Genomic DNA, 13,940 nt, shown 5'->3' with positions numbered 1-13,940 from the left:
ATCGGGCTATATTTGGGATAAAAAGCAAAGCCAATTTGCTCTAATGTTGGCATTTTCTCAGCAATCATATAGATTTACATCGTAAACGTTTGAATGAGGGTAATATTTATAAGATAAATTGCTATATCCTGTAGAATTGTATAACCCATTCGGATGTAAGTAGTCCCTTACCAAGCTCGTGTGCTGACAACGGGAATTGTTCTCAAACTGAAACTAATCTTGACAAACGTAGAGATGTGTCTCGACGCCTTTGTAGCTGGCCAGAGAATAGCATGACGTCACAATATACCCGAATGACGTCATAGCGACCATTTAGTCGGGAACCTTCATCGGCATCCGCAGAGGCAAGTTTGCAAAAGTTAGCTTCACTGCAGCATTTGCCCGTATTTCTCGAGTTCTAAGCATGTATGCCAAAATGCTGTCCATTATTTTTAAGGAGAGGAGAGTTACGAAGACACTATACATACATATATGTAAATGTACTATGCGTTCACATGAAAAGCATTTTAGGTGTGTAAATAAAGTATGTAAATTGTGTAAGGCACACATATTCGTCAGTCTGTTTACGACTTCCAACACAAAACAGGTTGTTTTCCAATCAAAGTTGAATGAGAAGAGAGTTACTTTCGCGTGAAGCAACATCTGTTTGATTTAATTTAAGTTTTGACTCCTTGAAACCAAAAATAACCACCGTCCGCTCAACTCTGTATATACGTATAAAAGTTGACACTGTTGACAATTTGTTTGGTGTTGGCAAAAGAACAGATATTAATTAGATCATCCTCTTACGTTGATATAAACGTTCACATTGCAACATATTCAAACAGTTCAAATTTACCTTTACTTGTGCACCTGCTCCAGACATGATGCAAATTTGCTCCTGGTGTAAATATATATGATTAAACGCGTTCACATGACAAGTATACTTACGTATGTATTTCTACACACGCACGCACATATACACATATGTATAGAGGCGCATGTGAACGGGGTATGTAGTGTAGTTTGATTAGTGTTATTTCTCTAACTGACCAGTGGCGAGGTATACCCCTTCACACGCACAACATATACTCACGTAAGTAATTTTACACATGTATAACTATAAATACGTGTGTATATGTAAATGTATCATATAATTGGTAGGTTTCTCGGCAGGATAAAGCCAACGGTTAAAAACGATATCCGTTGGGGGTCAAATGCGGATAGAGATGCAAATATCCAAGGTCATGTAGGGACTACTTTCAGTGTTGACAAACATTGCGTCGCCCATCGAGTCAGAATTAACCATCGAGAATCTGGATACAGTGATAATTGCTATCATTATCAAAAGAACAGTCTAATATACTGAAAATCATTGTCTAACTGTGAGGTCGCTAAGGCATTTTATATGTTTTGGCAACTTTGGAGATACAAATTTCGAAACAATTTTGCGAGGGCGCTATGCCTAGCCAAACGTGATCAGTAGCCATATCTGACTCTGTGCTTGTAGATCTTTGCGGCTTGAAACCGTTTCAACAAATTAAAATAGTTGGATTTGGTCGAAATATGTTTGAATTGTTACCTTGTTTCGTTTTTTCACTTCTTAACGTTATGACAGGACAGGCCGACTATCTACAACGTCTGAACGTGGCCGTGACGACTAGGGTTAGAGTAGCTTCCCTTTGACAAAGGGCAGTTTCTTCTAGCGGACAGACCGATGGATTGCCGCGAAATGCAAGTAAAAACAATTGTTGTTTTGCATATATGTTGCTTCGCCACTGTATAAGAAACAAATTTCAGTTGGAACTCTATTGTCTACTGTCACTGTCCGACTGACACATCACTTACCGTAATACGTAATAAATATTAATGCGCGCATTCCAGGAAAACTCGCAATGTATAGGTAATGTTTGTGAGAGACGGAAAGCGATTTCCAAACACAGAAGTAAAGAATGACATTATATGATAAAGAGGTTATCACGCTTGTGTGTTTGGGGATGGTAAATATCCTGCATTAGGAATAAATCCCCAAACACACTCGCGTGATAACCTCTATATACTATGCGTTCACATGAAAATCAACTTATGTGTGTAAATATAATATGTAAATGGTGTAAGGCACACATATTCATCAGTCTTTTCACAACATTTTAACATAAAACAGGATGTTTACCAATCAAAGTTGAATGAGAAGAGAGTTACTCTACCGAAATCTTCGCATGAATTAATTTGTACACAAAGTTTTGACTCCTTGAAACCCAAAGAAAACACTGTCCGCCCAGCTCCGGGTGTCCACATAAAGTTCATACTGCTGTATAATGAATAGCGTCAACTTCAGAATACAGAACTGTTGACAATTTGTTTGGTGTTGGCAAATCAACAGATAAATTAATTAGATCATCCTCTGACGTTGGCATAATCGTTCGCATTACAACATATACATACAGTGCAAATTTACATTTGTACCAGCTCCAGACATGATGCAAATTTACTCCTGGTATAAATATACACACATGAGTAAACGCGTTCGTATGACAAGTATACTCACGTGTGTATTTTTACAGACTTATGCAAATATACACACATATGGATAGAGGCGCATGTGAACGGGGTATTACTGTGCATGCAGCATACGTTATCATTGTAATTTCATGAATGTAAGCGAAAAGATGACATACATTGATAAATAGGAAAATATGAAGCTCTCATGCTTCCATCCTTCTTGAAAGGCTAGGCCCCGTTTCACAAAGCTATCTAAGCGCTACGATGATTTTAAGCCTCTATTTTAGTATGGGAGTTACGGTCACCTTGGCGCCAAGATCGCTTTGTGGAACGGGACCTGCGTGCTTGTGCGAAGAGGTAATGGCGGCGAAAGCGCAAAATTATCTTTTGGGTTGTAATTTTCTCTCCGAAAAGCTGTATCCGCCCCTGAAAGACAAGACTGGATTGTATCCACACCCTCCCTCCCACAAAATGGGGGTACAGTTGTCAATGCAGACAAAAAAAGAACGGTCTTATGTCACTCACGTGTGAAAGAGTATGATTTTGTTTCGAGATTAAATATTTTTTCAGCTTCATCTATAAGAGGGGGCACGGGTGGCCCAGTCGTCTAAGGCGCCGAGATTCGCTGTGCAGAGTTGCGTCCCTTAGGCACGCCAGAAACTTATGATTGTGGGTTCGAATCCCGGTTCGCCCCGATTATGTTTCTAGGTTTGTCAGCACCATACCCGTGTTCGTGGGTTTCACCGAAGGGGTAAACGTCTGAGACCTGCATCACCTCGGGCTTTCCTCCCATATTAAGCTGACATGCCGTGATATATTTGGAATAATGTTAAAGGCGGCGTTAAACCCAACTCACTCACTCATCTACAAGACAGATATTTCTTTATATAAAACTATGAGCCCAAATTTTTAGAAAGAAAAAACCCATCTTGCATCAGTGTAATTTTCGTAGCAGTCAACTTATTTTTTCACAGTCTGAAGCATTATTATTTTATTCAAGAAGTTTGTGGGACAATATTTTTCTCGATAAAATCCCTGGGGGTTTGTAGCTGTAGCTGATACAATATCTATCGTGGGTTGTCACAGAAGTGGGCACGTCTCCCTTCGAACCACTCTACATCCAGTTGGCAGAGGCTGAAGAATTATTCCTGGAGACCATGTTCGGGGATCGGAAGATGACGTCATCCCGCCCTCTGGTGGCAAAATTTTGAAATGCTGGACAAGAGTTGTGATAAACAGGAAGAGTCTCGTTTTGGCGAACACTTCCCCTGGACATTGCCGCTTTCCTGTTCCAAAGGCCAGGAACCTGAGGCAAAAAAACAACAAACCTTTGGTGTACTTGCGTCTGGGATCATAGTTAATTTTTCTATAATATCAGTGTTTATGATTTACCTTAATCCAATAATACATTTCTCCATGTCTTTGAATAATCTGTTCAAGAAGAAGCGGCACAACCCCCCGTCCCCAACACACGTACACCCACACACGTTTTTTTTTTAAAACCTCCGACTTGGAATTTTGTCTCTTGTTTCAGTGAAAACCTAGAGCCTAGTGATAACCAGAATCAATCAAACCACCATTTGATTTTCCATTTTATCTCATAACGTTATTATATTGAGGAACGAAAATCATAAGATTGACTAAACATCCGTAGTCTTATGTCTTACCATGGACCCTAAATCGTAATTAAGTGTCCATGGTCCTACCATAGATATGACATGATGTCTGGCCTAACTTACTGTTTTCTGATCGGATGTTCCGGTGCTAGCAATTGGCCCTGGTCGTCAAGGAAACGCTCTGGTCTAAACACCCATGGATCATGCCAGAGACTCTCGTTGTGGTTTAAATACCAAAGATTGATCAGAATCTGCAATTGTATTATGATTAATTATCCACAGTCGAAAATCAAGGAATATTAGGCAAATATATTTATGTTAGGCGATGCCTGATATTGTGTATCGTAATTTCATCAATTGTATCGTAAATTTCATCAATGGCAAATGATAGTTCCAGGTAATACAACTCATATTTCTTTCACACTCAGCGTATCCTAGCGTATTCAGAATTATACGTAATATCTCATCCCACCTTACATTAACATACTTCCTTCTGATTGGTTTAGGAGCGGGCAAATATTTTCCATGTAGCCACCTCGCAGGTGGGGGATAAGTGTGTGTGTGTGTGTGTGTGTGTGTGTGTGTGTGTGTGTGTGTGTGTGTGTGTGTGTGTGTGCGTGCGTGCGTTCGTGCGCGTTTGTACTAATCCGAACTAGTACCGATTTTATATAGATAGCCCACTGAGATACCGTGGCGCGTGAATACCCGACTCAGACACTGTATACAGACTCCAAGCCGACCAGTCCTTGTTTTAGCCTCGAAATGCCGAGCGCCAGACAGGGTAACAACATGCCCCATCTTTTATCGCGTTTCGGTATGACGCGGCCGGGAATCGAATCACCGCTCTCCGGGAATCGAACCACCGATTTCTGGGCAGACTCTCTATCCACTGGACCATAAAGATAGTCAAAGTCGCTTAATTTTTGTCTGCCTATTCATATTATATATGTGTTACCCAATCAATCAGGTAAAAACCATTTCACTTTCCAGTATTACGTCTAGACCTAGACTGGACATTGGTACTAGACAGTGGACCATATCTGTCTCCTAAACATATGAACTTTGAATGTCTGCTCTCGAGCAATGCAGTAGTATATCCAGTGTGGGAAATATGACACCCATCCTCGATTAGCCTGAGCGTTATATCTCCGTTCTGACGTGGTAAATACACATGGAGATAAAATACGCGGGACTATCGAGTGAGTGAGTGAGTGAGTGAGTGAGTGAGTTGGGTTTAACGCCGCTTATAACAGTATTCCAGTTATATCACGGCGTGTCAGCTTAATGTGGGAGGAAAGCCCGAAGTGATGCGGGTCTCAGACGTTAACCACTTCGGTGAAACCCACGAGCACGGGTATGGTGCTGACAAACCTAGAAACATAATCAGGGCGAGCCGGGATTCGAACCCACAATCATAGGTTTCTGTCGTGCACAAGGGACGCAAATCTGCACAGCGAATCGAGGCGCCTTAGACGACTGGGCCCCCCGTGCCCCTCTGGACTATCGAGGATATACAAGGGCTGGTCAAGTTTTTCTATCTCCTTCATTGATAGATGCTGAGGGACGTCCAGACCTAGGTCATGAATTTCTTGGGGAGTACTTTACTCTACAGTCAAAAACTGAATGACTGTTCGGTACTTTTCTATTAATGTGTCCATTTTGACCACGATCACTTTCAACTGGCTGTCACTGATATACAAATAGCCTCAACAGACCAAATACACTTGCAATGAACTACTCAAACAATGTACTACATTGACTAGTTCATTTTGTTACGGCATACTGGAAAGTTAGTCATGCATAGAACTTTTTTTAACCACCCCTCGTAACACCAAGAGGACTGTCAGTTTAAAACGACCTGCAGATTCCGTTATACGACTAACGGACATTGGTGGAAAGTTAGTCATGCATAGAACTTTTTTACCACCCCTCGTAACACCAAGAGGACTGTCAGTTTAAAACGACCTGCAGATTCCGTTATACGACTAACGGGATCTGATGGTCAGGCACGCTGACTTGAAAATTGCTGAGTGCGGCTTTAAACAAGCAAGAAACCAAACATATATAGGAAGAGATTCTTACTATCGCCTGATTCGGGATCCTGTAACCGTTCACTTCCAGTTCCTTTGTAGCCATGTGTGGAACTCCGTGGGTACCATGAGACAAATATCGAATAGACTCGAGAATCACGGCATCAACATAGGGAAGGTGAACTTTGTCCTCGACCTTGACACGTCTGTCGCCGACAGTGACCTTGATCTGGTCGTAAAGCTTTTCTTGCATTTCCGGTTGCTCTATGAACGCTAATATGATTCCGATCAACGATCCTTTAGTTGACAGATATCCTGAAAAAAATATATAGATTAGATGTCACCAGTATGAACACATTTTTGTGTTAAACTAGATTGTTGCACGCGTGATCAACAAAGCTTTTGTCTGGCCTAGACCCCATTATTTACAGGTTGCATTGATGTAGCTGGGAGTGACACTCACTCACTCAAGATTCCTGTTTTATCCTTTTTATTGTTTTACTCGACGCCATAATAGTTCTAAACTGTCGGGCAAACGAAACTATCTTACCCTTGTTCAATGGTTACTAAGAATGTCAGAAACAAGAAATGGTTATTCGATGTTGATACGGGTATCATAAGTGTATTCTGGACCTTAAGTCTGCAGTGTTTCCGTGATTGTTTCCAGCCAAGTAACGTTTGTGAATTTTTGGGGTGAAATCCAGTTTCTGCGTGTATACTTTCTTTTGCCCGGCAGTTTATTTCTGGGTATTCTTAGTGAGAATGAATTGCATTATCATCTTTGATCCTCAGTCGGATCTTGAAAATGTTTCATTGTTCTGAACAAAACATTGGGTTCAGGTGTGTTTTACCAGCAGCGATAATCTCAAGAATCAGCAACCGGATGTCTTCATCCGCCATATTGGATTCCATGGCAGCATGGATCAGCCCTTTAGACCGTCCAGGTATATAAGATTCCTGTAATGTGAACGTGATAAAATCTGTATCATTTGTTTGCTCCAGAAAAGACATTGAAGAATAATTTGCCTTCGGGTTCAAACCCACATAAATGATTAACAAGTCCTGCTATAAAATGAGTTGTTGGTCCGAAAACTTGCTTGAGCTCGTTCTTTCAGAGAGAAAAAGTCTGTGTCTTGCAGCGGTTACCGAAAACATTCCATGATAATATTCGGTCCCATCCCACCCCACACGTACAAATATGTATCCCTTATAGTACCCCCAATTTCCTGCATCCTGATATGTTAAATTGTTTGTTTGTTGTCTGTTATTTGTTGTTGTTTAATTGTAAATTTAATCAGAACCCCGATCTACGCAGTTGGCATCAACCAAGTCAGCGAGCCTGACCACCCCATCCCGTTAGTCGCCTCTTACTACAAGCATGGGCTGCTGAAGACCAATTATACCCCGGAACCTGGCGGATGAACAAGATATGTCACATCACTTGGGCTACCAGTGGAAATATGTACATCTAGCAAACAATCCACAATTAAATAACACTCAGAGCCCTATAACATGAGTTGATGCCGTATCCATCGGTTTAGGCTCTAAGTTTTGGATTCAAACTGATGAAAGTTAATTCTATAAAGTTTCAAATAACAACACATACCTTCATAGAATCGAACACAACATGCAACAAGTGCTCTGTTCGAGAGTGCGCCCTATCACAGGTAGTTTTAAATGGCCCCGGCACATGACGTAGAAACGGCATCGAGGTCAGTGATTGGTCGATTTCAAGAGAGGCCATCTCGTTAATGATGTCATTGTTTGCTATCATAGCTCTCACCGTGTTTCCGCCATCATTCGGCCTTTTGTCTGTCAGCTGTTAAGAAAGAAGCAGGTCAATTGCAGATGCCATTTTCACTGCCTGAAAATTACTAGCACTTATAATTTGTGCACTAGGATTCAAACAATTCTTCTAAATAGTTTTACTTTTTAAACTATAATTTGTATTGTTTCGCATAACACACAACTGCTGATGGGTATCTTAGACATCTTATCTTTGTAAAATCAAGAAATATGCATTTTTTCTGCAAATATATATATATATATATATATATATATTTTTTTTTTTATATGTCTAACATGCTAGGGTCATGTGGTTGCAAAGTCATATCTTATTCCAGTGTTTATTGAACAAATTTGTTTAACATACAATTACCCAGCCATAGATTACTGTTTACGAAATGTTGCAGGAATTAGGGTTGATTAAAAAGACATAATCTCTCAAATGAAACAACAGGTTTTTTAAAATTTTGGATTTCATAAACACAGTCGGTATCCATTCTTTTGCCCCTCTGTTTATCATATGGATGAAATACCGCTAAGGGTGTATGTTCAAGTGGCGAGAAGAAGTTAAGTACTAATTAATGTAACTTTGTTCTAATATGGCTGAAATATTGCCGATGTGACCTTGATTTAACTCGCTCACGCATGGTTACAGTTGAATTTCAACATTTGTATTAGTAATTTAGGGAACGGTTAGGGAAAGATTGTGTTGAACAAGCTTCTCTTGAATCCTTTCATTGTATTGATGATAGTTATAGGCCTAATACGGACCCGTGGCACAAACGCCTCATCAGCCATGAAAAACACAACACTTACGAGGGGCACGGGAGGGTCCAGAGGGGGTGGAATGGGGGCGTCTAAGTTTTGAAAAACAACTGTAGTATTATGTTGACAACCAAATATAGTATTATGCTGACAACCAACTGTAGTATTATGTTGACAACCAAATATAGTATTATGTTGACAACCAAATAGAATTATGTTGACAACCAAATATAGTATTATATTGACAACCAACTGTAGTATTATGTTGACAACCAACTGTAGTATTTTGTTGACAACCACATGTAGTATTATGTTGACAACCAACTGTAGTATTATGCTGAAGCCCAACTGTAGTATTACGTTGACAACCAACTATAATATTATGTTGAAAACCAACTGTAGTATTATGTTACCAAATATAGTATTATGTTGACAACCAAATGTAGTATTATGTTGACAACCAACTGTAGTATTATGTTGACAACCAAATATAGTATTATGTTGACAACCTTCTGTAGTACTATGTTGGCAACCAAATATAGTGTTATGTTGACATTAACTTGACAACCAACTGTATTATTATGTAGACAACCAACTCTAGTATTATGCTGACAACCAAATGTAGTATTATGTTGACAACCACATGTAGTACTATGTTGGCAACCAAATATAGTGTTATGTTGACAACCAACTGTAGTATTATGTTGACATGCAACTCTAGTATTTATGCTGACAACCAAATGTAGTATTATGTTGACAACCACATGTAGTATTATGTTGACAACCAACTGTAGTTTTATGTCGACAACCAATTGTAGAATTATGTTGACAACCAACTGTAGTATTATGTTGACAACCAACTGTAGTATTATGTTGACAACCAACTGTAGTATTATGTTGACAACCAAATATAGTATTATGTTGAAAACCAACTGTAGTATTATGTTACCAAATATAGTATTATGTTGACAACCAAATGTAGTATTATGTTGACAACCACATGTAGTATTATGTTGACAACCAACTGAGAGAGGATTTTGATATTTTGGACCCCTCCCTTTTAATAATGCTGGATCCGCCCTTGTGGTGTAATATATCTCCATTCAATAATGAGTAATACCCACGACACATTCGACACCACAGCTTCGTCTCAATGATAACTGATCAATGCTATTTGATTGAACGTCTGATATATCTCCATTGTATTGAGATAAACACCCCATTAGCTACGATAGCTGCACTTTGAGTCTGATACGAAATACGCAACGCTAAAAAGAGCCGTCCAATAAAATTACACTGATGAGCAAAATAAATTCTGTGACTATAACTGATGGAGATTGTGACGTCACTTCCTAAACGAATCGATGGAAGCGAGTGGATCCAGGGTAATTTATCCCAATAGAATGGAGACATAATAAACTGGATAATCGAGGATCAGAGAATGGTAGAATAATACACAATAATCGTTGTACTTGGAATTATTGTGAAATGATCATTATTTTTTATAACAGGTGAGTATGATTTTCAGCAAGAAAATGTTCCAGTCATATCGAGATAGAACATACCATGATTAAACATAGAACACTCAACAGGAATCGAACCTGGGTTTCCAATGTGACAAGCGAAGACATGAAACACCTCAGACCCGTTTCACAAAGCGACCTTAGGGCTACCACTATCGTATGTCTACGCTGAGCAATACCCGAGGTGCAACAGCCGCTTTGTGAAATGGGCCTGGTTCGTATTCGTTCTCTCCCACGCTGGAAACCAAGGTTCGATTTCTGAATGCAAGAAACAGGCAATTACTTCATGTATACTTACCAAAATATAGATAACATTCAATAGGGAAGTGCCAATAACTTCCTCTAATTGAAATTCCGAGTGAGAGTTCATCTCCACAACGAGGTTCTGAAGTTCATCCATAATGGTATCTTCAAAGGCCTGAATTCCATCCCCATAAAGCCTCAGAGAGTTGTGGAAGGTCTTTCTCATCGCCGTGTGATACATCCCGGCCGGGCTAAATGCCATGCCACGTCCTTTGAAAATGAAACTAGATACAAAGGATTTCGGCCTGTCGTTAGTATAAGCTTTATACCCATTGTCACATAGAAGTTGCTTCGCCAATTTGACTTCATTGACGAAACACAACGTCCGATTGAAGAGAGTGATTGAAACTATATCTCCATACTGTTTGGCCCACGTTTCGGAATAGAAGTGCACAGTGGTATTCCTTGCTGCTTTTAGAAAGGTGAGCAACGCAGCTACACCTCGTGGTCCCGGGGGTAGCGGTTTTGAAGCCTTGTTCGTCCAGCTTTTAAATAACAAATATACAATCAACAAAGCTGACGCCAAGAAAGTCAACGTTGTGAACACCATATCTGCTCAAGTGACCTATAAACTATAATCTCGTCAGTCCTGCGTGACAATATGTTTATGTATGCCCCCGTGGGTGATGGAGAGATTGACGTGTTGGTAACACTATAGTCTAGTTAACCACTTCGTCACCGTGGATCGCGTTTATTTCTGTGCCTCTTGCACAGTCTTAATTTTCAAACACTCTGACGACTACAAGATGAGATAGACATCGAAATTTTCAACGTCTCTGCCCAAATACATAAAGATAAAGATTAACAGCAGGAGGTATGTTATAAATTAGGTCGTAGATATAAATAAGGAACAAAACGTATATAATGCGAGTCTTTGTATCGTGCTATAGAAAAGTATTCGCAATGTAGCTTAAAGGGTTAATGGCCCCCATCGCCAGACATTGTACAGAGAGCACGAAAAGTACACGGCAATGGATAGTTCCTTTTATGAGTTCCTTTTATGTGTTGTGTTGACTGGTTGATCGGGTTAGTATGGAATACTAGGCGGGACATTTAGAAAGATCGGAGTCTAACAATGCGACAACTGTTTAAATCACCGTAGTTAACTTTTTTTTACAGGTTGTGGTGGGGCAAATATTTGTACAAGTATCACTTGTCCCAAACTTCATTTTCATGATTCAAATAAAACTGAATCACGGACGTAATAAATATTTCTTTTATTTCGGTGTGTGGTTATAAAACCGTCGTCGCTCTTTTGTTCATTTTGTCACCGACAACGCGACAATGTCCCTCTTGGCTTCCATAGTTCAGGTTTAACAACCTCATCGCTCCGAAGAGCACAGGGCCACGGATAGTCATACTATACTGACTGTACTGATTACATTAAAGCTAACATAAGTAACATAACAATTCATCCATACTACTAAACAGAAGTAAAACCGCTTGTCCATTCGGATCAATCTGACCCAAACCATTCCGATGATGAGAGTCAAATAAGGCATACGAATCAAAATCCGTAAAAAATGCAATGGAGACATCATTAAAAGGTTACCAAAAGTGACGGGGGTATCAATATTGCTTGTTGAAATGATTCCATGAAATTTGTTTTCCCTGCTTCAATATTTGGAGCACCTGTGACGGAGCCATAAAACTGATCTGTTATGTTGACAATATCGCTTGAGGCAGTGGCTGCTGGGAGCTGATTATGACCTAAATACCCCTCATAGCCTTCGGTTAACTATGTGACTGTAGAGAGCTGTGCCGTCTTCCAACAGATTATCGAGGTCAGTGGAACACGGTACAGACGCAAATAGATTTGAGCCATGGGACACAAAATATATGAATGACCAGAGCTACGGCTGTACATTGAATTCCATTAAACGGTTTAAACATACTACAGCCTTGATGCAAATTCGCCGACACACTACTCCGATTTTGCTTTGACTTTGCTACCAAACGTTTCACATGTGGCTATGTGTGGTGCACTGATTAAAAAACACACGGGGGACTAGGGTAATTCAAAATACGGAATATAACTATATTCCAAATATTTCCAGTGAACATGAGCATCCAAACAATCAAAAGTGTGGTATGTAGAATGTGGAATTCAGCCATATTACATTCAAATTGAGATGTCGTCGTTGTTCATGAATAAGCATATTCAGAACATAATTTTTATTATGCTGTTATTTACGATCTCCGGCGCACAGTTCTTCTTTTGCATACACCGTGAAAATCAGAAAATTAGCTTGGAATTTTGTTGGAGACTAGAGACTATATTGTTTCAGTCACTGATTCAAAACACGATTTTATTTCTTTGAATTGAGGATCTGAACAATTTCATTTGTTTCACAGCACATTCTTCACAGAACATCAGGTGAAATATATTATTATCCCCCGCCACGAAGTGGAAGGGGGATATAGGAATGGGTGCCGTCGGTCCGTCCATCCGTCCGTCCGTCCGTCCGTCACATTTCGTTTCCGGAGCAGATCTTGAAAACCGTACCATATTTCTTCACCAAACTTGGCACATAGATAGATCTAGTGGTGAACTGGTGCCTTTTGATAGTTTGGGATTTAAAAAAAAAGTTATTATTGAGTTTCCATGGCAACGACTTTGATTTAGACTGAAAATGGCAGTAGTCCTCGTTTCCGGAGCTGATCTTGAAAACCGTACCATATTTCTTCGTCATACTTGGCACATAGATAGGTCTAGCGGTGAACTGGTGCCTTTTGATAGTTTGGGATTTTTAAAAACAATATTTTTTGAGTTTCCATGGCAATAACTTTGATTTAGACTGAAATTGGCAGTAGTCCTAGTTTCCGGAGCAGATTTTGAAAACCGTACCATATTTCTTCGTCATACTTGGCACATAGATAGGTCTAGTGGTGAACTGGTGCCTTAATTTTGATAGTTTGGGATTTTTAAAAACAATATTTTTTTAGTTTCCATGGCAACGACTTTGATTTAGACTGAAAATGGTGGTAGTCCTCGTTTCAGGAGCAGACCTTGAAAACCGTACCATTTTTCTTCATCATATTTTGCACATTGGTAGGTCTAGTGGTGAACTGGTGCCTTTGGATAGTTTTGGATTCGTTTTAAAAGTTATTTTTCGAGTTTCCATGGCAACGACTTTGATTTAGACTGAAAATGGAGGTAGTCCTCGTTTCCGGAGCAGATCTTGAAAAACGTAGTATATTTCTTTACAAAAAGGCCCAGTGAACATAGTTTACAGGCGCTAATGCATTGCACACACCTGACATGTCATATTGGCGGGGGATGTGAGTATTTCATGCTTGTTTTATTTATTTAATTCGAAATAAAACCATTCTGAAATAAAGGGGCCTGGTAGGATTTCATCATCGATATTTGTGGAATAAAATAACATCAAGGAGGTGATAGTGTTATGTCTCAAATGTGTGCGGATTTCAAATGT

At 39.7% G+C, this 13,940-nt stretch overlaps 1 protein-coding gene across 1 annotated transcript; it reads right to left on the bottom strand.

The window, feature by feature from the left end:
* Nucleotides 1–3,495: 3,495 nt before the first annotated feature.
* LOC139480155 (cytochrome P450 1A2-like) lies at nt 3,496–11,053 on the bottom strand. The gene is made up of 6 exons (XM_071263189.1): nt 10,499–11,053; nt 7,734–7,946; nt 6,979–7,084; nt 6,180–6,442; nt 4,221–4,348; nt 3,496–3,787 (listed from the first exon to the last, which is right to left on the bottom strand). Exons 1-6 carry the CDS (start codon nt 11,051–11,053, stop codon nt 3,562–3,564), a joined length of 1,491 nt encoding a protein of 496 aa, XP_071119290.1. The 3' UTR covers nt 3,496–3,561.
* Between the last annotated feature and the right edge of the window lie 2,887 nt (nt 11,054–13,940).

This window comes from Haliotis cracherodii, unplaced genomic scaffold (assembly GCF_022045235.1).
Source record: "Haliotis cracherodii isolate W230 unplaced genomic scaffold, xgHalCrac1.p SCAF_4, whole genome shotgun sequence".
Lineage (NCBI taxonomy): Eukaryota > Metazoa > Mollusca > Gastropoda > Lepetellida > Haliotidae > Haliotis > Haliotis cracherodii.
This window is presented reverse-complemented; position numbering and strand designations above follow the sequence as displayed.